A 27,799-nucleotide genomic window follows, 5' to 3' on the forward strand; every position below is an offset into this window, starting at 1 on the left:
GATATACTTATCGCTGACCCAGATTTGGAGGGGGCCATCTCTGAGAGTCCCAGTATTACCTACCGCAGGGGGAAAAACTTACGTGACCTTTTAGTACATAGCCATTATTCAACTATAACTAGTACTCCATCTACATGGCTTACATCGTCAGTAAAGGGATTTCATCCCTGCGGTAGGTGCTCTTTCTGTTCATATATGCCCACCGTTAAGGAGTTCATTAACCCTACCGATGGCAAAACCTATTCTGTAAAACAGTTTCTTAACTGTCAGAGCAAAGGGGTTGTCTACATTGCTAGATGCCCATGTCCCAAGCTGTATGTGGGAAAAACAGTGCAAGAATTGAGAAGACGCATATCCAGACATCTTAGTACCATCAGGCTCAAGGAGGACACTACCCTCTCGAGACATACCCATGAGCACCATGGGGGTAATTCAGGGCTGCTTAAATTCTGGGGGGTTACCCAGATTAAAATGGGCCCCAGAGCAGGTAACCTGGACCGCAGACTCCTACAGGAGGAAGCGCGGTGGATTTATCGCCTTAATACCATGTCTCCAAGGGGTCTTAACGAGGGTTTCACTTTTAGTGCCTTCCTATGAGCCTCTTGGTATCTTTTCTGTCATCAGTAAAATATAGTGGACACTGTTCCTTCTACTTTATACTTTGAAGTTTCTTTCCCTGCCGTATCCTTTCCAAGGTATTGAAATATTTTGGTGATTACTCATCTGACCCTACATATTTTATTTTGGGGTCTTACATATATGTTTATTCTATTTATCCCTATGACGAGTACTATACAACTATGGCGACACATAAAGAATTATTTCTATAGGGGACGGTACTTACTGCCCCTCTATTTATGAATGGACTTATCTCTCTTGAAATGGACCTCCTTTATCATGCCGCACTAGGTGGATCCTTTGCATTATACTTTCTATAAGTTGATGCATTCCTGTCATTCTAGTGGCGTGGGGACTATGGGGAGTTTTTAATTTCTTAATAAAAAAAATTTTTTGTTGTCATTATTATATGTGTCATCTTTCGTTTGATTTACGAAATAGCTGTTTTGCGCATGCGCCTACGAGCCGTGCATTTTCATGCATGCCTCATTTATCTCCGATTTGGTTTACTATATATATATTAAATTTAAAATTATTCGTTTACGCCAGTGCTTTAATCCCACTCATTTCTATATTTACTTACCATTTGTTTTCCGAGTACATATACTGTCAGCTGCGCCTGCGCCGCCCCTGTCGTTAACTGATGGGAATCTGTTATTCCTTTTCTGAGTCTTTGTAAGTGACATCTGCGCATGCGTTGGTTGGCGCCGCTATACCTGGCATGACACACACAGACGAAGTCCGATTTTGTGTTTCTGCGCCTGCGCCCTAGCCCTCGCGCTATTGGTCAACCTTATACAGTTTTTTATTTGTTGTTTCTCCCTCTCCACGCTACGGATATGTTTCCTTTGACAGGATTGGCTGTTTTGCTGACACACCCCCACTAAACGTCAGCTACGGGCCCATATCAAGAGCTTCCGTCTCGCCGCGTCGCCATTAGCCCCGTGTACCCCTGAGGACGCTACTCTGTAGCGAAACATGTCGGGGGGGCTTGCAAATTCTTTTAATTCCTACCACTGACCGGTTTCACTTTGCTATCTATCTAGTTGACTATTGTCAAGCAATTTAACTTACTACAGTTGTCAATGCGTACCCTATCGGTAGCTGCCTTATGCCTGCACTAAAGGCAAGATACTGTTATCCGGTCTCCTGGTAGTGAGAATTTTAAATTTGTGTGTGTGTTCGTCTTGCTATAAGTAGCTAATAAAGAAATACCTTTTATTTATTTGTTAGGTAGCTGGGAAATTAGGCTTGTCGCTTGAGGGCGATACTCTCTTCTCCTGTAATTTATTAGTGTGCCTGCCAGCTACCTGGGGTCTCTCTTATCCTTCAGTGTTCTATAATGCTGGGTTAATTACCCGTTATATGACCCCGTTCCTAATTGGAACAACCTATCAATTAATTTGTGCATTCGTTTTGATATGGCAGGTTTTTTGTCTAAAAGACCTAACATAGAGACACTGTCGGCTGATGCTGCTATTGTTTTCTCCGTTGAGAACATCCCATTGCACCAATTTGACGTATTAACAGCTTTTAGGGACCTTCAAAAAACATATCAAAAATACGTACGATCCTGTTGGGAAGTGGCCAGCTTAGAGACCTATATACAACAAAAAATAGTATATAGGGGTCTGAGAATTAATATTTCACCTAATTCATATAGGGACAATACTGTCTTTATTAAAGGCTGGGAAGAACTCCTTACTGACAGCTCCATACGTATGCTTCAGTACCTGTTGGACTTTGAGAGACAGAACTACAGCAAGATTAGTGTTCAATTAGAGAAAGAAATTGAAGATATACAGGTTTTTCATTCTTGCCCTGAATTTAGTACCTCTGAAATTAAATTGCAAAAAAATATCGAAAAATTACAGGGAGAAATTAAGGAGCGTAAACATCGAAAGTACATCCGTGACCGTAGGGATTTTGACTTGGGACAGGTTTACACATATAAAACAAATTCATATCCCACCTCAAAGCGTACTACGGTGTATACAGATTTCTCAGAATCGGACACTTCTGGCCCGGAGGAACCGAGACATACTGACAATTTAAGACTGGGTACGAAACGTAAAATCAGGAATAGTAGACCTAGTCTACCTAAACGAACATTTACTACATCTAAACAAACAAGTACTAATTACCCTAACCGTACGTTAGGATGTCCACCTACCACTTCCAGTTTTTTGCCTATGCCTTCTGCATCCTCCTTAACATCTATACCAAATACTATGAATACTCCGATCAGTCATATACAATCACGGGTAAATCTGAGTCAGAACCCAGGGGACAATATGGCCAATTCTGTCGCTGGCCCCCGGGCTACTTTTCCTTTTTTAGGCCCACCCAGCCTAAACTGGGGGACCAAACCTTAACATCAAACACATATTTATCTAAGGACGAAGAGTTGCAGATATTCAATCTATCCTCTTGTCATCTTAATACTCATCAGTTAACTTTACTGAAGAAGGGCCTTTCCTACACCCCTACACCAGGCTTCGATGAATTTATATGGGTAAAGGACATAAACTTATTCGCAAGAAAATTGGCCTTACATAAATATTTTAAGGGCAACGTTTCAGATGTTGCTCGACAAGACCGTCTGGAGTCTAATACTCTGAGGGACTTGGAAGGCCTTCTTTATGAGAGCGAATTTGGTGTCACTGATGTTGTAGGGCCACTCTCATCACTACGTCCTAAGTCAAAACTAACCCCCCCCCTTCTCTCAATATAGTCATATTGACACCTTTGTTAGAATGGTCTGCAATGATCTTAAGAAATTGAAGGGTGGTAGGTCTAAGATCTTTGGCAACCTTAGTGACAATGAGAAAATGGCACTGGATGATCTGTGTAAAAATGATAACTTAGTCCTGAAGCCCTCTGACAAGGGGGGCAATATAGTGGTGATGGACCGTACTGACTATGTCAGTATGGTCCATAAACTACTGGATGACACTACCACCTATGCCATCTTGGATAGTAACCCCACGGCCACCTACTTATCTGAATTGTACAATCTCCTCAATGCCGCCAAGAATGATAACCTCATCACTACTGATGAATTCAAATCTCTTTATAATTCCACTCCTACTTTAGCAACCTTTTACGCATTACCCAAAGTTCACAAAGCAGTTCTTCCCCTCCCGGGGAGACCCATTGTGTCGGGTAATGATAACTTGACCCAAGGTATTAGCCTCTATGTGAATGAAATATTGTCACCTTTCGTTTCCTCCCTATCCTCATATCTTAAGGACACTAAGGACACCGTCACCAAGATCCATGAGATCAATGTCACCTCTACTACAATGATAGCGAGTATAGACGTAGAGTCACTCTATTCTAATATTCAGCACGATTTGGGACTCACTGCCGTAAAATATTATTTGAGCACTAAAGGTACCCAATTCCTACAACATAATAATTTTGTGTTATCACTTTTACGTTATTTACTCACACACAACTACTTCACTTTTGATAAAGTATACTATCATCAAATTAAGGGCACGGCTATGGGCACTACCTGTGCGCCCACTTATGCAAATCTTTTTTTGGGGTGGTGGGAAGACACTATGGTTTTTTCTGATGATTTAATTTTTTTCACTTCACATATCTCCTTCTGGGGTAGATATATAGATGACATCCTCATCCTTTGGGATGGGGATGTCAAGATTTTCACTGACTTTATGTCTATACTCAACACGAACCATATAGGCATGAGGTTCACTTATGAGATACATGACCATGCCATTAACTTCCTTGACCTTAAGATCTCTTTGGATCCTGGTGGCGGTGTCCAAACTGACATATTTCGAAAGGCTACAGCTACTAATAATTATTTACATTGGGAAAGTTACCATCCTCCAGCCCTTAAAAAAGGGATACCTATAGGCCAATACCTGAGAGCGAAACGGAACTGCTCCAGTGAAGCATCATTCCAACTGGAGTGTGATAAATTATTTCATAAATTTAGAGCACGAGGATACCCTAAGAAATGTTTGCATAGGGCCTATGCAAGGGCAAGGGCTGCTCGGCGAACTGACCTTCTGTCCAATAAGGAAACTATAGTTGCTAAGACCGGATCATCCAGTGCCATTCGTTGCATTGGCACTTTTGATGCATGCTCACCTCAAGTTTCCCAGATCCTACGGAAGCATTGGGATATACTTATCGCTGACCCAGATTTGGAGGGGGCCATCTCTGAGAGTCCCAGTATTACCTACCGCAGGGGGAAAAACTTACGTGACCTTTTAGTACATAGCCATTATTCAACTATAACTAGTACTCCATCTACATGGCTTACATCGTCAGTAAAGGGATTTCATCCCTGCGGTAGGTGCTCTTTCTGTTCATATATGCCCACCGTTAAGGAGTTCATTAACCCTACCGATGGCAAAACCTATTCTGTAAAACAGTTTCTTAACTGTCAGAGCAAAGGGGTTGTCTACATTGCTAGATGCCCATGTCCCAAGCTGTATGTGGGAAAAACAGTGCAAGAATTGAGAAGACGCATATCCAGACATCTTAGTACCATCAGGCTCAAGGAGGACACTACCCTCTCGAGACATACCCATGAGCACCATGGGGGTAATTCAGGGCTGCTTAAATTCTGGGGGGTTACCCAGATTAAAATGGGCCCCAGAGCAGGTAACCTGGACCGCAGACTCCTACAGGAGGAAGCGCGGTGGATTTATCGCCTTAATACCATGTCTCCAAGGGGTCTTAACGAGGGTTTCACTTTTAGTGCCTTCCTATGAGCCTCTTGGTATCTTTTCTGTCATCAGTAAAATATAGTGGACACTGTTCCTTCTACTTTATACTTTGAAGTTTCTTTCCCTGCCGTATCCTTTCCAAGGTATTGAAATATTTTGGTGATTACTCATCTGACCCTACATATTTTATTTTGGGGTCTTACATATATGTTTATTCTATTTATCCCTATGACGAGTACTATACAACTATGGCGACACATAAAGAATTATTTCTATAGGGGACGGTACTTACTGCCCCTCTATTTATGAATGGACTTATCTCTCTTGAAATGGACCTCCTTTATCATGCCGCACTAGGTGGATCCTTTGCATTATACTTTCTATAAGTTGATGCATTCCTGTCATTCTAGTGGCGTGGGGACTATGGGGAGTTTTTAATTTCTTAATAAAAAAAATTTTTTGTTGTCATTATTATATGTGTCATCTTTCGTTTGATTTACGAAATAGCTGTTTTGCGCATGCGCCTACGAGCCGTGCATTTTCATGCATGCCTCATTTATCTCCGATTTGGTTTACTATATATATATTAAATTTAAAATTATTCGTTTACGCCAGTGCTTTAATCCCACTCATTTCTATATTTACTTACCATTTGTTTTCCGAGTACATATACTGTCAGCTGCGCCTGCGCCGCCCCTGTCGTTAACTGATGGGAATCTGTTATTCCTTTTCTGAGTCTTTGTAAGTGACATCTGCGCATGCGTTGGTTGGCGCCGCTATACCTGGCATGACACACACAGACGAAGTCCGATTTTGTGTTTCTGAGCCTGCGCCCTAGCCCTCGCGCTATTGGTCAACCTTATACAGTTTTTTATTTGTTGTTTCTCCCTCTCCACGCTACGGATATGTTTCCTTTGACAGGATTGGCTGTTTTGCTGACACACCCCCACTAAACGTCAGCTACTGGCCCATATCAAGAGCTTCCGTCTCGCCGCGTCGCCATTAGCCCCGTGTACCCCTGAGGACGCTACTCTGTAGCGAAACATGTCGGGGGGGCTTGCAAATTCTTTTAATTCCTACCACTGACCGGTTTCACTTTGCTATCTATCTAGTTGACTATTGTCAAGCAATTTAACTTACTACAGTTGTCAATGCGTACCCTATCGGTAGCTGCCTTATGCCTGCACTAAAGGCAAGATACTGTTATCCGGTCTCCTGGTAGTGAGAATTTTAAATTTGTGTGTGTGTTCGTCTTGCTATAAGTAGCTAATAAAGAAATACCTTTTATTTATTTGTTAGGTAGCTGGGAAATTAGGCTTGTCGCTTGAGGGCGATACTCTCTTCTCCTGTAATTTATTAGTGTGCCTGCCAGCTACCTGGGGTCTCTCTTATCCTTCTGTGTTCTTTCGACAGGTAATGTCGCGTTTTGGTGTACCTATTTCGGAAGACAAGACTGAAGGCCCGGTAACTGTTTTGTCATTTTTGGGCATTGAGATTGATACCGTGCAGATGATTTTTCGCTTGCCTGATGACAAGTTGGCAAGTCTGTTGTCGCAAGTTGACCAGGTCATGGGGTCTAAAAAAGTGACGTTAAAACAGTTACAGTCGTTATTGGGGCTGCTGGTGTTTGCCTGTCGGATAATTACAATGGGTCGTGTTTTTTCTAGGCGTCTGTCCTTAGCCACTAGGGGTATATTAAAACCGAATCATTTCATCCGGGTGACGTCCTGGATGAAAAAGGATTTGTTTGTCTGGCATTCCTTTTTGAGTTCATTTAATGGTAGGTCGGTGTGTCAGGACGCTGAGTTGTCTAATATAGATTTGGAATTGTTCACGGATGCAGCTGGGAGTGATGGTTTTGGAGCAATTTTGGGCCGAAGTTGGTGTAGATCCCCTTGGCCCTCGCATTGGGGGGAGTTAGGTTTGGTACGTAATTTGACGCTATTGGAGTTGTTTCCGATTATAGTTGCTATAGAGTTGTGGGGTAGCGTGATGGTGAATAAGCGGATTGTATTTTGGACAGACAACATGGCGGTGGTGCACGCGGTGAACGGTTTGTCGTCTAGTTCATTGCCTGTATTAGCGTTATTACGATGGTTGGTTTTAAAATGTCTGCAGTTAAATGTGTGGTTTAGTGCAAAACATGTTCCGGGAGTCCGTAATGTGATGGCCGATGCTTTGTCTCGTTCACAGATGTCCTGGTTTCGGGAATTGCACCCGGCAGCTTTGGCAGAAGGGGAGTCCCCCCCCCTTCACTTATGGGCCCTGGTCGAGGACAACTTATGAGACTGTTGAGGGGTTCTGTGGTGCCAGCGACTTGGAAGAGTCATTGCAGAGCGTGGGATCGGTGGTTGGAGATTGCGGGGGGTAATTTCCCATCGCAGGATGGTTGTCACCTTGATATCACCCTTGCAAGCTTGGTGCAGTTACGTCAGGAGGGTTGCAGTGCGGCCACTGCAGGAAAACATTTAGCAGGTGTGGCCTTTATGTTAAAATTGTGGGGATGTAGAGATGTTACAAAAGAATTTGTTGTTAGGCAGTCTTTGAAAGGGTGGAAGAAAGAGGCGTTTTCCAGGGACACGAGGCGTCCAGTATCTTTTGCGCTCCTGGGTCGGCTTCTATCCGTGTTGTGTTTTGTGTGCCGGGATGAATATGAGGTTTCGTTGTTTGGCGCGGCTTTTTCTTTGGCTTTCTTCGCCGCATTACGGGTTAGTGAGCTGGTTCCGCACAGCGTGAACACAAGCGGTGGGCTACTCGGATCTGATGTGGTGGTTTTGGGGGATTCCCTCCGGGTCTGCGTTCGGAGGTCAAAGACAGATACGGCAGGGAGGGGAGCTTGGTTGTCGATTAGGAAGATTGGGGGCCAGGAGTGTCCAGTAAGGTTGGTTCAAGAAGTTATGTCTGTACGGGCGCCTGGGGCTCAATTCTTGATACATCAAAATGGTTCAGTGATGTCGCGTTTTCAATTTGAGGCGGTTTTTAAGGCCGGGCTAAAGTACCTGGGGCTGCCACAGGGTGAGCTTGGCACGCATTCGTTTAGGATTGGCGCTGCCACGGAAGCAGATGCCTTGGGCTTGGATTCAGTGGCTATCATGCGTTTGGGTAGATGGTGTTCTAATAGCTATAAGTCGTATGTGCGACCGGATTTGGTTTTAAAGTGTGATTAATCATGTGGTCCCCCTGTTAGTTCCCCCTTTTTTCTCCTCCTCCCCCTGATGCCCCCCCCTCCCCACCCCTCCCCTCCTTCCTCGTTTCCTTAAGGTATCGTGTATGCTATTCCTGTCTGTATCCTTTCGCATTTGTCCGGGAATTTAGCTTGAGTTTTCTTTTGTTAGGGTCGCGGCGCCCCCAGGTGTGCATCCTGGGGCACTCATATGTGCATTGGGCGGCGGTCCGAGCGGTACGGAGGCCGTTGGGTCCGAATTTGGGCCTCTCACAGGCCGACGTCCACTGGAGAGGTGTCCGGGGACTACGGTGGGTGCAGTTGCTGCCAGAAGTAGTGGCAGTTACGAGGCACACTGACGGACCTGTTGTCCTGATCATTCACGCTGGGGGGAAATGATAATCGGCCAAGTTAAAATGGCCGAGTTGTTATCGTTAATTCGGACTGATTTGGCGCGCTTTCAGGATCTGTTTGCTAGCTGCGTAGTGGTATGGTCGGAGATAGTGGCACGGACGGTGTGGCGGGGAGCCAGGAACATGGCAGCGTTGGAGAGAGGGCGCAGGTTACTTAATGTGCGGGTGTCGCGGTTCATTCGCTCGATAGGTGGAGTTGGGCTGCGGCACCAATCCTTGGAAGGGGATAATGCGGACTTGCTGGCACCGGATGGGGTACACCTCAATGATATCGGGCTTGATATCTTTTTATTGGATCTGTTGGATGGTGCCGAGAGAGGACTGGCGTTGCTTGGTGGGGGTGGTCGGGGGACTGAGTAGGTTTCTCAGTTCCCCTTCTTGGCAGAAAGTACGGCAGAAGAAGACAGAGTTAGCACCCTAAATGCCTGATGGAGACATGGAGCATCGGCATTTCAGGAGAAGGAGAGAAAGAAATATATATATATGTCTTCATGCCGATGGTGTAAATATAATAAAGCTGTGGCCACTTCCACATTTCCATAAAGAAGGTGTTGGTGTGTTATTTAATGAAGGATGGTATAAGGTCCTGGGCAGGTAAGGTGGACAATGGGTCCTTGCAGTCCACCTATATCAGGTATGCCGCGAGAATAAAGATTTTTAACATGAATACGATCATATGTCCTTATCAATAAGAACTCTTACCATTGTTAGGATACAATGCACTGTGATATGTGAGATTCTGAAATTTGGGTATGTTCGAATCAATATGAAAAACGTACAAAATATTTAATGCGATGCAAGAGTGCAAAGCTGGCTTACGAAGTACAAAAAGACAACCACAAAGGTAAAAACTTTTATTGCCCTGGCAATGAGGACCTCTCCACTTGGTGACACCAGATTGTCTGTGTGCTTACAGAAAAAGACTAAAATCAATCAAGAATGTTTGACTTAAAGGAACGCTGTATCCTTTTTTCCACCCTGCTGTGGTCTTGCATCTGATAACCCTATGGACTAAAATAATTACCCATTGACTGCAACTGTATTTCCTTTTAATTTAGTAATGTTTTAGGTGCAGCTTGTGGTAGAGCTGCTGTGGCATGATGCCATACAGCTTGGTATGGGATCTGAGCAGGGCCCTACTCAAGGGGAGGACACTGCATCAAGACGGTGAGCTGGTTATCCACTTAAATAGGCCCATCAGTTCACCAGAGTGATTAGACTTCAATGATCACAGTTTTGCTACATTTCTTATTGATATGCCATTAAAATGTTAAGAGGGTTTATCTTGTCCTATATGGACAACTCCTATCCACCTGAAAGGTCCCTGCCAATTATCGGGCAAATGAGCGTTCATGTGAACCCTCTTTCCTGATCATTGCTCTGTGTAAACAGGTCAATATTCAGTCGATGAGCGAGTTCATCGGCTGATCATGTCGGCAGCTGATGGAAATATTTTCTGCTGCATAAACGATGCGATGAAAATGCATGAGGACCAACGATCGTATTAATGATTGCCGATACCCAAATATAGCTCCTTGTGAAAGGAGCAAACGGGCGCCGATCATCAAGTTGTCTCGTTGATCGGCACTCATTTACAAGGCCCATGTCGGGCACTTATATTTTGCTACCCAGCCACAGTACTTGATTTTATTATCATCGTTTTTCTTCTAAAGCTATTTATTTTGTTTAGCATATAGAAGTTGTGCCCCTTCTATTATCTACACCAGTAAGACATAAGTGTATCTCTCTGCACTGTACTACTGTAGGATCACTCATTTGTTTACAATCGATAGAATGGGCATCCATTGATTTCTATGGGTGCTTTGTTACGCTTTGTACCTTCTAAAGTGGAACCGTAAAGAAAGCAGGTTAATAAAATTTAGTTTCTTAGCTATGAGGAGCTGAGGAAGCCACAAGATGTTCAGTTTATCTTAGGTGAACTCCCAAACTGACAAAAATGGACAACCCCTTTAAAAAACGTTTTTACTTTGAGATATGGTGTATATCTGTGTATATGAAGACTTATCGTCAAAATACACACAGATGGACATTCAATACCTATATACAAGATAGTTGATAAATGCATGATCGCTGGAGGCCACATCACTGGGACCCCCACCTATCATTAGAACTGAAGTACCGACCACCGTTCCTCCTTACTGCACGATCGTAGTGAGGAGGATTTTGAATGAAGCTGTGGTCCCACATGTTATGTAGTCTACCATAATTTTTTTTGAAAGTAACAGCTGGCAAGTTTACAATATTTTACATAATACCAATAGAACTTTGTTTGAGACACACATTGTCACGGGAAGATGGAGAAGATGTTGCCAGAATCAGGACCTTACTTATATAGCCATAACCATAAAGGGTATATGCACCTTGAAACATCTGGTGATATGTCATGAGGCCTGTGAGAAGATGTTACATGTGTGGATCCATAACATAAGAAGACATCCACCAGTTGTACCCCTTTTAGCTTTAGCCGGCTTCATCCTGAAATTTATGAATCTCCAAGTATATCTGACGGTGTTCTTATCTAAATCAATGGGGCATAGGGCCTGGCTGCGTCTGCTGCCTATGTAGCCCCTGAGTTTTAGTCCTCCAAAACACAAGACAGCACACCTTGATAGTGGAAAAAGTGGATTTATTCACCACATGTGGTATGTGGCATGTGGTGAATAAATCCACTTTTTTCACTATCCAGGTGTGCTGTCTCGTGTTTTGGAGGACTCTACTTGGTATCTAGGGACACTGGTCACGTGTCCAAACGAGAATATTTGCACCCTGACTGTACGTATTTTGACAAACGGTGCTGCTTGCTTATCCTTTATATATATATATAATCTCCATGCAGAAGCTCTGCCACATTAATAAACATGAAGTACGTGTACTGAAATATTCTATTCTATGCCATATCTGAGCTCGTTTGACAGAGGAGGCCTTCTTACATACATGAAGAAGAGGGATGGTTTTTGGATCATGCCGCTTTCGTCTTCCAGAGACAGAAGGAAACCTAACTTGATATGGGTGACATGACTCTTGGCATAGTTCCACCAACCAGGTTTGCTAACATTGAGGAACAACTGGAGAGGGGATCCCTGTGTAATTTCATATGATCCAAATGGAAGAAGATGGAGCTAACTAGAGTTGGAGTTCTCCTTCCCAATAGGCTTCTCAAGAACTGCCTTTTATAAGATAGATATATACTGTATGTGTCGTGTATAATCATGCATGTCATGTAACATTAAGGGGTGTTTAATCAAATCCTAATGATAATTACAACAGAACTACCTGGACGATAAGAGGCAGGTAGGCCGCCTAACCAGTATGTAGATGAGGCAGAATTTAATAAAGGTGACAATACCATTGTGTGAATGAGAAGGTAAAGGTCCTTCATATCAGATTCCCACACCACTAAATGTTTATCTTGACAATGGTGGACTTTAAAGACCTTCCATTGTCAAGATAGACCTTTGGTTCCTCAAGTATTACTGCTCCCATATCCACAATACACGACTTCAGTTTAGTCAGAATTTCATACAAAATCCATTTATGCAGCTATTGTTCGCAACACCATATGGTAGTTTAATTACTCGAGTGGTCAATGACAGCCAAATGTAGGTGCCACCAGACTAGATTAACTTACTGTAATCCAATGAGATGTCGTCTTTATGTTAGTTAATGAGAAGATATTAAGTGAGGCCAAGACTGAACACCGAAGATCTTCCTGGCCATTATTAATACCTGTCCCTATGGTGGAATCAAGCCTCAACTTTGAAAAAGGACCAAAGATACACTACAGTCCTGTCTATATTTGGTATATGGTACTATGTTCTCATCTACCCGGAGGCATAACTTGAAGCTCCTGCGCCCCCCAACTACAATGTGCCATTTATAAAACTGGTGTCGTCTTATGTAACAGAGGGGTCTTTGGGCTCCCTCAGGCAACAGGGGCCTATTTGCTACTGCTACCTCTGCAGCATGTCACCTGTATGTCCCACCCGGATTGGTTCAAGGAGCTGAAATATTGGCAGCAGTTTGGTGGGGTCTTCACATTGTATAGCTACTTAAACTGCCTTGTGGCTGCCAGAGACTGGAGGTAACACTGGTCACTGGCAATTTTTTTGCACTGACTAATAAAATTGCAGTTCTGCAGAGTCCAAACGGATCTATGTTTTACTCATTGACCCTGTAGAGCTGCTAATTTTAGTCAGGGAATTTGAATACCCGGCGATTACTTTGTTCCCTCTATGTCAAAGTTACCACAAGGACTGCAAAAATAGCTCTATAGCCTGTAGATCACACCAAAGTAGTAGCAGCAGTAGTAGTAGTAGATACCTGCCAGAGTTGCTTCTAGTTGGCGGCTCTAGTTCATGGAGGGATGTCCCAAGTGGGGGATACCCCTCTGACATCCATATGCCCTAACCGTTCATATGGACAAGGGTTATCGCCATGAGACAACCCATTTAATCATATTTCCCTGAGCTGTACAGATGTAGCCTTCTTTATATTGAATATTAACGCATCAAATACACAATGGCAAGAAACTTTAACTTTACCTTTTCAATGGCATTTGTTGTGTGATATCACGCTGTAGCAAGTTATCAGTCAAGATAAACCGCTACATTTGTATTATGAGCATCTGTATGCCGCCCTAGAGCAGAGTTCTGCTATAAATGCAGGATTCTTCCAGTCCATTTATTATTATTTTTTCTGTATCCGAAACAAAGTATCCTCCTCCTCTTTTTTTTTTTTTTCTTAGGTTTTTCTAGTTTTTTATTTTTCTACTTTTCTGTGGTGGGGTTTGCACCGTGGATGTTCACCACTCGTGTTGGTCACGGGTGGTGGTCTCCTTCGTGTAGTCTCAAACCCAAATTGATAGTACATTATATCATTTAATTATTTCCTTAATATTTTTACATTGGTGGTGTGGTGCGCATGTGCATGACTGGTCGGGTCCCGCGTCACGCCGGAACTTGTCAGATTTTAGGCAGAAATACAGGTGAGGGCTCTTGCCAAGGTGTTGACTTGGACTCTAAATTCCTCAAACCTCAATCCAATCAAGCATCTGTAGGATGTGCTGTAAAAATAAGTCCGACACCCAACTTACAGGGCTTAAATGGGGTTGTCTAGGAAGGGGGCGGTTTTTCATCAGTATATGATCAATGGGGGTCTGACAACCAAACCACGCACCGATCAGCTGTTACGGCTGCCTCAGGAGTCATACAGTGGTCGGAGCCATCTGTTTCTATTGTGTCTGCAACATTAACTAACTCAGTTCTCGTGACAAAGTTAATTCCGTCAATGTAATAGGTCCGAGATCGTCAGGAAAAAAAGTTTGTCAGATGCAGTAGGCTGTGTTAAATGACCTAGCAGCTTTAATCATGTTAGTACAGTGGAGTCTGTCAGATGTAGATCTGCGTTTTCAACGTGGTAGAACAGTTTGTCAATTTATAGTTGGGTATTTTAACTCTCTGAATTTTTCTGATGTATCAAATTTGAGTTTTTCAAAAATACAGTTGAGTTTGTCAGATGTAGAAGGCTGTGTCAGATGTAAGCGAGCTAAATTTGTCAGATATAGCAAAGTTGAGTTTTTCTTTTAATGTATTAGCGCTAAGCTTGTGAAATATAGCAGGGCTGAGTTTTCCATTTGACACCACTTATGCAGATATCACAATGCATCATTTTATTTTTTATTTTTTTATACATAGGACTCCAGATAATATGCATGTTTATCAATATTTATATACATATTTATCTTAACCCAGCTCTGCTACATCTGTACATACAAAGGCTAGTGCTTCAGAAACACAACAGAGTGTCTACCTTCTGTTCCAGAGGTCATACTAAACAGCGGATAAATATTTGATATAAAAAGAACCATTTATAAATCGCTGCAGAACCTGTTTCTTAACTGGGCCTTTCCAAAAACTGATCATGTCCGGTATCCTCTATTTTTAGCATTATATAAAAGTAGAAACCATGGAAAGTCAGATCCCCATAAACAAGGCAGAAATTGAAGAGAAGAAGCCGGTGGAGAGTTCGGATCGTGGGGTTGGAATATTCTGCACTGCCCTTCACTACATCTCAGGGGAAATGAAAGAATGTGGAGACTGGTTGAGAAGTAAGTGTAATATATTGTATTATATACAGGGGCGTTGCTAGGGTCTTAAAAGATATGGCGCACAAGCCCTGAGACATATATTTACCCCCCCTCCAAAAAATAAATACATTTTTATATACTGTACATATCGGAGATAGTATATCTATAAGACTAAGGCTCCTATAGCTACACCACTGGATAGAATTGGATGCATTGTCTCAGCAGACAGTATCACACATGATAGGCTTAGATACATGGCCCCAGCAGACAGTATCCTACATGATAGGCTTAGGACTCAGACGAGCGTGATTCTCGTCCATGTGCTATGCGTTGAAACAACGCACAGCACACGGACCCATTGATTTCAATGGAGCTATTCACACATACGTGAGTTTTCATGCAGCGGGTGTCCGTTGCATGAAACTCACTGCATGTCCTAGATTAGTATGTTTTCACTAATATGGTGACGTCAATGGGTACCTGAAGACCACGGACAGCACACAGACGACATCCGTGTGCTGTCCATGTTTCACGCATCAATTACACTGAACAAAAATAGTGCTTGCGAGTGCGTGATAAACACATGCCACACGCAAAGCACAATGATGCAAAACGCAACGCACACGGACAGATTTACGTATGGTTTTACGCACGTAAATCTGTGACGCTCGTGTGAATGTAGCCTTAGATACGGTGCTCAAGCAGTAAGTATCCTTGTACTAACCCTCATGGGCAAATTTGGCATTTCTAGGGCTCCAAGCAAAGTTATGTCTCGGGGGTCTTATCAAAGACACCTGTAGAGCGTTCCCCACTCAATGCTCCTGTATACAGTGTCACAACCCCCCTGTAAATAGTGTCACAACCCCCCCTGTATATTGTGTTACACCCTCTTGTATATAGTATCACAACCCCCCTGTATGGCTCCACACACAGTCCCCCTGCCATGCATCCACCTTGTAGACAGTGCTATGCAGTCCCCTGTAGGTAGTCCCGCATAACCTCCTTGTCTCAGCAGACCGTATCATACATGATGGGCTTAGATACATGGCCCCAGCAGACAGTATCCCACATGATACTTAGATATGGGGCCCCAGTAGGAAGTATCCTTTCACTAACATATGTTTACCCCCAAAAATATATATATATATATATATATGACAGAATATCTATAGCACTACGACCCTATAACTATGGATAGGATTAGAAACCGTGGCTTAGCTGCCGTATCACACATGATAGGCTTAGATATAGGCAGGGCCGCCATCAGGGGGGTATTAGGGGTACTACTGTAGGGGGCCCGGCCAAACTTAATTGAAAGGGGGGCCCGGCAACTGCCGCGACTTGCCTTTGTTAGAAAAAAACAGGCCCCTGCAATGGGGCCTGTTCTTTTCACCAAAGCAATGTCGTGAGCTGCGGGCCCCCCTCTCATCAAACACCGCTGTGAGCTGCGGGCCCCCCTCTCATCTAACACTGCCGCGAAACACCGCGCGCGACCGCGCGCGCGAACGACCGCAAGCGCGCGCCGGCGCGCTCGTTACCGCAAACGCGCGCTCACGCGCGAACGACCTGGGGAAGGCTGGAAAGCAACCCGCTCGTGCCCGCCGCCGAGAGGGATGCGGTGCGCACGCACCAAAAGTACAGCGACCAATCAACTGGCAAGAACAGCGGCGCACAGTCTAATTACCTGCTGGCCCGCCTCCGACTCCTCGTCCTCCTCCTCCGCCTCCTCGTCCTCCTCCTCGGCCTCCTCGTCCAGCGCCTCCTCGTCCGACTCCGCCTCCGCCTCCTCCTTCTTCTCCTCCTCCAGAGCGTAGCTGCGTAAGGAGAGGGGGAGGAGTCCAGTTCTTGCGCGACGGCAGGAGTTCTTCGATCCCCGCAATTTTCTGGAGCCTGGAGGTGAAGGACGACATCTGGACCGAAGACATCGCCTGACGAGGACTGGAGAGGGAGCAGCTCTTCTGACACAGTGAGTAAAGTGTCTGAAAGTGCTGTTTATGTATGGCCCTGTTCACACAGAGTATTTTTGCAGGCCAAAAAAATCTGCCTCAAAATTCCTTAAAGAATTTTGAGGCAGATTTTGACCTGCCCACACTATCTTGCCGCGTTTTTTGCTGCGTTTTTTGCCCTCGGCGATTGAGGACAGCAGACAAAAAACGCAGCGAAAAATGCATTTTCTGCCTCCCATTGATTTCGATGGGAGGTCAGAGGCGGAACCGCGGCAAGAAAGGACGTGCTGCTTTTTCTTTTTTCCGCGACTGGCTCCCATTGATTTCAGATTAAATCAATGGGAGGCGGTTTTGGAAGTTTTTTGGTGCTGATTCTGACGCAGTGTCCGAGTCAATATCAAGGCCCAAAAACTCTGTGAACTGGGCCTTATTGTTAGGGCTTATTCAGACGAACGTGTAATACATCCGTGCAATGCCCGTGATTTTCACGCGCCTCGCACGGACCTATGTTAGTCTATGGGGCCGTGCAGACTGTCAGTGATTTTCACGCAGCGTGTGTCCGCTGCGTAAAACTCACGACATGTCCAATATTTGTGCATTGTTCGCGTATCACGCACCCATTGAAGTCAATGGGTGCGTGAAAGTCACGCCCAGCACATGGAAGCACTCCCGCAGCCGTATAAACTATGAATGAAAACAGAAAAGCACCACGTGCTACAAACATCCAAACAGAGTGTCATAATGATGGCGGCTGCGCGAAAATCACGCAGCCACGCATCATACGCTGCTGCCACACGGAGCTGTTATGGACCTTTTGCATGCGCAAAACGCCACGTTTTTTGCGCACGCAAAAATCACACGCTCGTGTAAATCCGGCCTTAGGGTAGGAACACACTCGGCATGAACGCTGCGGATTTTATGCAACACATTTTATTGTGGAAAATCCGCAGCGTATCACAGTCACAGCCGAGTGGATGAGATTTGAACAAATCTCATCCACACGCTGCAAAAAAAATTGACCTGCAGTGTGGCTTTTTAGGCCGCAGCATGTCAATTTATGCTGCAGAATCGCCACTCGTCTGGTGCGGAAATGTTGCGGTTCTGCCGCAAAAATCACAAAAGAGAAAAAAAAAAGGCACTTTTTTAAATTGATAAAAAAGTTTATACTTACCCCGGCCGTAGTCCTGGTGACGCGATCTTCTATTCTTAGCGCAGCTCCTGGAGCTGCTGCCGGTCTCTAAATAGGCAGTTGGTCCAGTAGAATTTGGAATTATTTTTTTTTGTGAACCAGCTTAAAAAAATACAAAACTTTTGTGTTAGGGCCTGTTCACATCACCGTTCGCTTCCGCTCCGGGGTTCCATCTGAGGTTTCTGTCGGGTGAACACCGCAACGGAAAGTGAAAGTGACAGCACAGCTTCCGTTTCAGTCACCATTGATCTCAATGGTGACGGAAACATCGCTAATGGTTTCCGTTCGTCACCATTCCGGCTGGTTTTCGGACGGAATCAATAGTGCAGTCGACTGCGCTAATTGTGACGGAAGCTGTGCTGTCACTTTCACTTTCCGTTGCGGGGTTCACCCGACGGAAACCTCAGATGGAACCCCGGAGCGGAAGCGAACAGTGATGTGAACAGGCCCTAACACAAAAGTTTTGTATTTTTTTAAGCTGGTTCACAAAAAAAAATAATTCCAAATTCTACAGGACCAACTGCCTATTTAGAGACCGGCAGCAGCTCCAGGAGCGACATCATAAGGGACACACTAGGCGGATATGCTGAGAAAAACTCCACAGCTTATCGCGGGAGCCGCAGGGAATTCTGCAAGCAAAACCGCACCAAGTAGTGGTGCAGGTTTCGTGAGGCGTGTCCGCTGCGGGAATCCTGCAGGGAAAAAAAAGTTTAGACTTCCCCCGGCCGTAGTCCTGGTGACGCATCTCTCTCTTCTGAACGTAGCCCCGCCTCCTGGGATGACGCTGTAGACCATGTGACCGCTGCAGCAGTCACATGGGATGAAACGTCATGACAGAAGGCTGAGCTGCGCTAAGACTAGAGGATCGCGTCACCAGGACTACGGCCGGGGCAAGTCTAAACTTTTTTATAAATTTAAAAAAGTGCCTTTTTATTTTTTCTCATTTGTGATTTTTGCGGCAGAATCGCAGCATTTCCACAACAGAGGAGCAGCGATTCCACAGAATACATTGACACGCTGCGGCTTAAAAAGCCAAAAGCTACACTGCAGGTCAATTTTTTTTGCAGAGTGTGGATGAGATTTGTTCATATCTCATCCACTCTGCTGCGACTGTGATACGCTGCGGATTTTCCACAATAAAATGTGTTGCATAAAATCTGCAGTGTTCATGCCTAGTGTGTTCCTACCCTAAGGCCGGATTCACACGAGCGCGTGCTATTTGCGCGCGCAAAAACATGGCGTTTTGCGCATGCAAAAGTTCCATAATAGCTCCGTGTGTCAGCTGCGTATGATGCGCGGCTGCGTGATTTTCGCGCCATCATTATGACACTCTGTTTGTAGCACGTGGTGCTTTTCTGTTTTCATTCATAGTTTATACTGCTGCGGAAGTGCTGGGCGTGATTTTCACCCACCCATTGACTTCAATGGGTGCGTGATGCGCGAACAATGCACAAATATAGGACATGTCGTGAGTTTTACGCAGCGGACACACGGACACACGCTGCGTGAAAATCACTGACAGTCTGCATGGCCCCATAGAGTAACATAGGTCCGTGTGAAAATCACGCGCGTTGCACGGACGTATTACACGTTCGTCTGAATAAGCCCTAACAATAAGGCCCAGTTCACAGAGTTTTTGGGCCTTGATATTGACTCGGACACTGCGTCAGAATCAGCACCAAAAAACTTCCAAAACCGCCTCCCATTGATTTAATCTGAAATCAATGGGAGCCAGTCGCGGAAAAAAGAAAAAGCAGCACGTCCTTTCTTGCCGCGGTTCTGCCTCTGACCTCCCATCGAAATCAATGGGAGGCAGAAAATGCATTTTTCCCTGCGTTTTTTGTCTGCTGTCATCAATCGCCGTGGGCAAAAAACGCGGCAAGATAGTGTGGGCAGGTCAATATCTGCCTCAAAATTCGGTGCGCGGTTCCAGGCGGTCGCGGGTGCCCATGCGCAGGAGTTTGCGGGTGCGCGCGATCGGTCGCACGGGCGGCGGTGTTTGACGGCCCCATGACGACCCCCATGCTACCCAGGGCCGCCATCAGGGGGGGTATTATGGGTGCTGATGTGAGAGGCCCGGCCAAACCTAATTGAAAGGGGGGCCCGCAGCTCACAACATTCTTTTGGTGAAAAAAACGGGCCCCATTGCAGGGGCCTGTTTTTTTTTCTACCAAAGGCAAGTCGCGGCAGTTTGCCGGGCCCCCCTTTCAATTAGGTTTGGCCGGGCCTCTCACATCAGTACCCCTAATACCCCCCCTGATGGCCGCCCTGGGTACCATGATATAGTGCTGGACGGAGTACCGTTAACAGGCGGTGCCACGGTAGGGGGGCCCAAAAAATTTAGCTGTAGGGGGCCCTGAAATTCCTGATGGCGGCCCTGGATATAGGTCCCAGATCACTGACATTGCAGCTCCCGAGCTGGATCCAGGAAAGGTAAGAATATTTATGGTTTTGCTTTTTTATGTGTTACTTATTTTCCTGATGTGTAACGATGTTACATTACTCAGCTCTTCGGTGCGGCTGATGTCCCGACACCATCCAGTGTCGAGACTTCATGCGCGGCGCACAGCGTCATGACGCAAGAAGACATCAAGACTTCTGCTGCACTCGGGAAGGAGGGTAAGTATTTGTGTCGTTACTATAGTAACTGGCCCGTGTATTATATGACTAGGCCCCAGTTACTATAGTAAATTTTTATAGACGCGGGGACACGGCCCGTCGTGTCCGCTGCCGAGTCTCAATTGTGACCCCTGTAATCCCCAGGAATCCGGGGTACCGGGCAAAAGATAAGGGGCTTGTGCACCCGGAGCACCACTGCTAGCGATGCCCCTGATAGATATAGATATATTCTGTAGCCATCTTTATCTTGAATCTTAACATAGTAAATACACAGTGGAAAGAAACATTAACTTGACTTTTTAATGACTTCAATGGCTTTGGTTGTGTGATAACTTGCTGCAGCGGAATATGAGTCAAGATAAAGATGGCTACATCTGTAGTATAATTTAGTATATTAGTAAAATGTTCGAGGAAAACTCCACTCCTAGAGCATTCCATAGTACATGGAGGAACTTTGTCAATTCCATTATTTTCTTCTTTTCTGATGCAGTTACAACATGTTCCTTTCTCCATTTCTGTCTAAAGTTGCAATTAAAATTCTGCTGGTTTCCTATTTATGACAGGACAGTGAATTGTGTGAGCGCAGATAACAGTTACATAGCTACAGCTAAGCTTTTAGGTCACATGTCTGACAGCAGTGTGAAGCTAAACCATTGTCTGTTTCCAAGGGCAACAAGCAGGACTTGGAAAGGAGCTCCGTGTGTGAATCAGGGGCGGACACAAACCGCATAGGGCTCCTGTGCAAGAACCGTATATGGGCTATCAAATAGCTTATTATGATTAATAATAATAATAATAATAATGATCTTTATATAGCGCCAACATATTCCGCAGCACTTTACAATTCAGAGGGAACATGAACAGATAATATCAGACATTACATAGTGACAAAACTAATTTTACAATTCAAATAAGAAGAGTGAGGACCGTGCCCGCAAGAACTTACAATCTATGAGGAAATACGGGAGACACAAAGTGTAAAAAGTGCTTGTTAAGTACAATGGTCCAGCCATCTTTTATACACAGGGGGTAGTATACATAAAACTGAAAAAGCATGAGTTGGTCACCAGCTAGTATCCGTGTATATTGGACATGAAGTGCATTACGGTGCAAGGAGTGTGGGGGATACTTCTGAATGAGGGGGTCAAGTTCTCATTACTAATGTAAAAGGAGGCCAGGGAAAGGAGTCAGATTAGGGAATGTTATAGGCCTGTCCTAAAAAGATGTGTTTTTAGGGCACGTTTAACCCCCACAGATCATGTACTGATGACCTATCTTGTGGATAGGTCATCAGTTGTCAGAAGCTGGAAAACCCATTTAAGTAGGAGTTTGTGGTCTACAGTGTCAAAGGCTGCAGAGAGATCCAGAAGAATCAGGAGAGAGTATTTGCTGTTAGATTTAGCCACCAAGAGATTGTTTGAGACTTTAGTAAGGGCAGTTTCTGTGGAGTGTAGAGTGCGGAAACCAGATTGTAAGGAGTCAAGAATTGAGTTTGCAGAAAGATGGCGGATAAGGCGAGGGTAGACCAAGCGTTCCAGGAGTTTGGATATGAAGGGAAGATTAGACACAGGTCGGTAGTTAGCAGCGCTGGATGGGTTAAGATTTTTTAGTTTTTTTCAGTAATCGGTTTATAACGGCATGTTTATAAGAGTGAAAGATTCCATAAGAGGTTAAATATTTTAGTCAGGTAACTAGGTACAAAAGAGCAAAAACCACAGTGCCACATAGTGCAGGTTACCCAGGTAATAAGTAGTAAGATGAGAAAACATACTACTAACCTGGTAAAGGGTAATAACGGGCAATTGGAAATCTATGTGCTGCTGCTGCCAGGACTCAAGCCGCTGATCCGAGGGAAGACCGCAAATAGTATGCTGGGATGCAGGAAAAGAGAGAGTCTCCATGGGCGCTGCTGCACTGAGTAGGATGTTTCAATACATAAACTGAATAAACTCACGTAAGAGTAGGAGTAATAAAAGGTTAGTTTATTGATAATAAGGCTACACGTTTCAATGCCACACCAGCATCTTCATCAGGCCATCTGATGTGGATAGGGGATACATGTCTTTTGTAGGACACACTATAGGTCGGCTTTTACAGGGGGTTACCTACAGGGGGGCTGTATGGCATAATCTACAGGGGGGCTGTATGGCGTTATCTACAGGGGGGCTGTAAAAAAGGCTCTATCTACAAGAGGGGGTTGTGTGACACCCAGGGGAGGGGGGGCCCCAGTCAAAAGTTTTCTATGGGGCCCAGTCTTTCCTAGTTACGCCCCTGGGAAGGGGATTGATGTTACTAGGGGACTGGGACATAATATCATGCCGGATGTTGTCAATTTTAACTTTAAAATTAGTTACCAGATCTTCAGCACTGAGATCTGTGATCGGCGTCTGATACTTTTCATTCCCTTCTTAGTATTAAATTGCAAAGAGGTGTTTTGGATTACTACATAGTGTGGAGATGAGAGAAATTAAATAGACTTGTTTGGCTCTGTGAAGGGCAGAGTTGTAAGTTCTCAGCATAAATTTGTAATGGAGGAACTCTGCTGTCAAGTAAGATTTTTCTGCACAGACGTTCCGCACCTCTCGAGCACGCTGAATAAAGTGAGATTGAGGCGTGTGACAGGGTTGTTAACGTCTTTGCCTGGGGGTTTGGAGTGTAGGGGGGGGCTGCTTTATCCAAAGCATTTTTGAAAATGTTATTGTAATGTTTGGTGGCCAGATTGGGACAAGAGAGGGGACAATGTAGACTGTCTGAGTTGCTGAGCTCAGCATTGAGAACCACCTTAAGTCTCTCTTACAATCCACCAGTAATTGTGAGCCATTGTATTCGTTAGCTCAATCCCTCATATGCAATCTAATAGACAGTAGAAAGCTGCTTCTAGGGTGTCAGTGGGCCCGCTTACCTGCAGTGCCCCTGTGCAGTATGTGATATGTCCGCCCCTGATGTAAAGGGATAAAACAGAATAAAATAAATCAAAATTGGGGAAATAAACAAAGCAAGCAATTTACAAAGTTGTTAAAATTGTTATGGTTTATTTTTTAGCAATGAAATTGTTAAAAGTGGATTTTGCTGGACATTATCAATGGACACATGGTGCCAAACACATTAAATGTCTGAATTGGGGGCATCCAACTGGTAACCAGAAGAGACGGTTGGAGCACTGGTTGTAGTGTACTGCCGGACACAGCCCAAGGTCGAGTGTGGCACTGTGCTTGGTAAAACAGAGGTTCTCCTTTTTTCTGATTTGAATAGAAAGAACTGTGTACACGTGTTACCTCGTCTTCATTCATTTTCTGGTTTGGTGTGGCACCTTGCCTGGTGGGGAGGAGGTTTGGACACTCTGTATTCACTGAAATCAATAGGTATCTGTTCTGGGCTTTGTCGATAGACTCCTTTTTGTTTAGGTCATCGGTAGTGCTCATGGATCACGTCAGAAAAATAATTGCGACCACTGCGCTAACCAGTGGTATAGATTTATGGGGTACAGAGATTGAAGTTAAACTTGGTTCTTGGTGCCAAACAACTCTTTGCCAAATAAGAGAGTCCCAATATTATAAATGTACATGAATGTTAGGGAGCGCTGATCACATTTTTTTCAAGGTGCAAAAACTAAATGCCATTGGCCCCACCATCCAATTCACCTAACTGACACCACCAATCTCATCTTGTTTAACATCTAGGTTTTTTTTATATTTTTATGGGCTGCAGTGTAAACGTTGCACAAAATGTTGATAATCCTGAGAAACGGTAAATCCGGCAGCAGCATATGAATGTTATAAGATGCTACTGAAATTATAGCTGCATGATTGGGCAGCAGCCAAACCCGGATCACAGTATATACAATGGTCCTCATATCGCAGGTGTAAAATGTTCAATTCAGAATGTCTGTCTGTTAGCTAATATCATAAAGCTAGTCCTTCCATTCCAGATAAACCCATCCCATTCCAGTTTGTTGACTGGGTTTTACGTGGCACGTCGCAGGTGATGTTTGTCAGCAATCCTGTCAGTGGACTCATCATAATTGCTGGACTTTTCCTACAAAACCCCTGGTGGGCGATTGCAGGATGTCTGGGAACTGTAGTGTCAACACTAACGGCACTTATTCTCAGCCAAGACAGGTATGGAGAAAAGGATACACAGCAATGTAATAAGGCAGTATAATAATTATAGTTATATTCTTGTACATAGTGACAGTATTATAGTAGTTATATGCTTGTACATAGGAGGCAGTATTATAGTAGTTATATCCTTTTATATGGGAGGCAGTATTATGTGGAAAATTTACGTGAAATTTTTATTTCCTGGAGTCCTACGGCAGCACACTTAAGGGTTAAGGTACTTCATCTGACCGGATAGAAGAGACATATTACTCAGCAGTAATCAATTTAAGAATTAGGAGGTCCCAGTTAAACTTAAATAGAGCCCAAATCCCTTCAGAAAGCGTAACGTATGCAGGAGTATATATTTATATAGGGTGGGAAGCTTCTGCTGCCTATGGACTCCAGGAAATGAAAATTTCAGGTAAATTTCCACTTCCTGATCATCCTACAGCAGCACACTTAAGGGACTAAACAAGCAATGAGCATATGGGGGGTTTTAAGCTTTGGATGCTCCCACTAGTATTTTTTTTGCCAAAGGCAGAACCTTCAGAAGAAAACCAGTCGAGGCTATAAAGTTTAATGAAGGTCGAGGAAGAAGACCAAGTGGCTGCTTTGCAGACCTGGTCTAAGTGGACATGGCATCTTTCTGCCCATGATGTAGATGTGGATCTGGTTGAGTGGGCTCGAATATCTAAGGGGGACTCTAGGTCTTCCAAGGAGTAGCAGTCCCTGATGATGATTTTCTTGAGCCATCTAGCTAGTGAAGCCTTGCTGGCCTTTTTCCCCTTATTTGGCCCCCCGGAACTGGAGAATCAGCCCTTCGGATTGTCTAAAGGGGGCCATTATTTCCAGATACGCAAGTAGGGACCGCCTTACGTCTAAGCATTGTGAATCAATAGGGGTATTAGAGGCTGAGTCTACTGGTAAGACCGGCAAAAGTTGGAGCTGGATGGTACTTTTGGTAAGAACCCTGGCATTGTTCTAAGGATAACACACTCGGGTAAGATACTAAGATAAGGCTCCTTACAGGACCGTGCTTTTAACTTGCCAACCTGTCTTGCGGAGGTAATTGCTATCAATAGGGTTTTATATGAGAGAAGCTCAAGGCTTATAGTGTGAAGTATATTGGTGGTTTCTCTTGGCTCAAATACCCACAAAATCTCTCTCAGACCGAAGCAGGCAAAACTAAATTGGGTATGATCCAACAAATACCCTAAATAACATATATAAAGTACAGTGAAGTTTACCACTCAGACGGCACTGGTAACAGTCCAATATCATTCAGTATGGGCTCTCTCCCAAAAAAATGCAGTGGACAGTCCGCAATCCAATGAGGGTGTGGATGGTAATTCTTATCCTTGTAGTTCCACCAAGCTCCTTATCGTCTCCCTCCACATTCAAAGAACTCCTGGTAGGAAAAGGATCTTATGTCTCTAATAGATGGAAAAAGGAAGACACATAGTGCAACACCCTCTGCAAAAAGATTGCTCCACGCCAAGTTTAATCCATACTCACAGAAGTAACAAGAAATAAAAGCATCAAGGTAAGTAAAAATCTTTAAAATTTCTAGGCGGCACGCCAAACACTCTCGCCCGACCCTGGGTTTCGCCCTTCCGGCTTCCTCTGGGGCATGTGTGACGTGTCTAATTCACACTATAAAAAGTACAGTGAAGTTTACCGCTCAGACGGCACTGGTAAGGGTATGTGCACACACACTAATTACGTTCGTAATTGACGGACGTATTTCGGCTGCAAGTCCCGGACCGAACACAGTGCAGGGAGCCGGGCTCCTAGCATCATACTTATGTACGATGCTAGGAGTCCCTGCCTCACTGCAGGACAACTGTCCCGTACTGTAATCATGTTTTCAGTACGGGATAGTAGTTCCACGGAGAGGCAGGGACTCCTAGCATCGTACTTAACTATGATGCTAGGAGCCCGGCTCCCTGCACTGTGTTCGGTCCGGGACTTGCAGCCGAAATACGTCCGTCAATTACGAACGTAATTAGTGTGTGTGCACATACCCTTACCAGTGCCGTCTGAGCGGTAAACTTCACTGTACTTTTTATAGTGTGAAGTGGTTCAAATAGGGCACGGCTGACGTGTTTCAAAACAATGGGCAACTCCCAAGATGGCAGAGGATTGTGATAGTATGGCCTTAATTTTTTAACCGCTTTCAGGAATCTGGTTATCAGTGGATGGTTGGACAACCTCCCCTCTGAATTGGCATTAATGGCCGTGAAATGTGCTTTTAACGTATTGGGCTTTCTGGTAACCCCCTTGTAGAAACTTCAATACTGTGGACACTGTTTCGGAAAATACTTTTTTCTTTTTTGGTTTTTGAATTACCAGATACAAACCAGGCACTCTTTGGGATAAGAATAATTTTGTATAAATTTTATTAAGTTGTATATAAAAATATATTTTGAAGATGTTATATATATATATATATATATAATATAATATAATATTATATATATATATATATATATATATATATATATATATATATAATCTCTTTCCTCTTTTCTTCATAATGAAATTTTTTTTTTTTGAAAGAAGGAGAAGGTTTGAACAAACCACACTTTTTTCAAACCAGATGTACACAATTTAAAAATGTCTCCTGGCCAGGATACCGACACATGCGCTTGTAACATTACTTCCATCGATTTATCCCCCCTGGCCAGGAGACATTTTTAAGTTGTGTACATCTTGTTTGAAAAAAGTGTGTTTATTCAAACCTTTTCCTTCTTTCAAAAAATTTTTTTCATTATGCAGAAAAGAGGAAAGATATATATATATATATATATATATATATATATATACACTACCGTTCAAAAGTTTAGGGTCACTTACAAATTTCCTTATTTTTGCAAGAAAAGCCCAGTTTTTTTCAATGAAGATAACATTAAATTAATCAGAAATACACTCTATAC

The 27,799-nt window shown here is 44.0% G+C and overlaps 1 protein-coding gene across 2 annotated transcripts in view; it reads left to right on the top strand.

Moving 5' to 3' along the window:
* The window catches only part of SLC14A1 (solute carrier family 14 member 1 (Kidd blood group)), an 88,687-nt gene that overhangs the window by 44,686 nt on the left and 16,202 nt on the right, over window positions 1-27,799 (top strand). For both annotated transcript variants that reach the window (XM_075854950.1, XM_075854952.1), the window contains exons 2-3: window positions 14,868-15,030; window positions 24,692-24,881. In XM_075854950.1, the coding sequence (XP_075711065.1) occupies window positions 14,889-15,030; window positions 24,692-24,881 (332 nt within the window). In that variant the 5' untranslated portion in view covers window positions 14,868-14,888. The remainder of the gene's footprint in view (window positions 1-14,867; window positions 15,031-24,691; window positions 24,882-27,799) is intronic.

The sequence above is a fragment of the Rhinoderma darwinii genome, chromosome 1, assembly GCF_050947455.1.
Source record: "Rhinoderma darwinii isolate aRhiDar2 chromosome 1, aRhiDar2.hap1, whole genome shotgun sequence".
Lineage (NCBI taxonomy): Eukaryota > Metazoa > Chordata > Amphibia > Anura > Rhinodermatidae > Rhinoderma > Rhinoderma darwinii.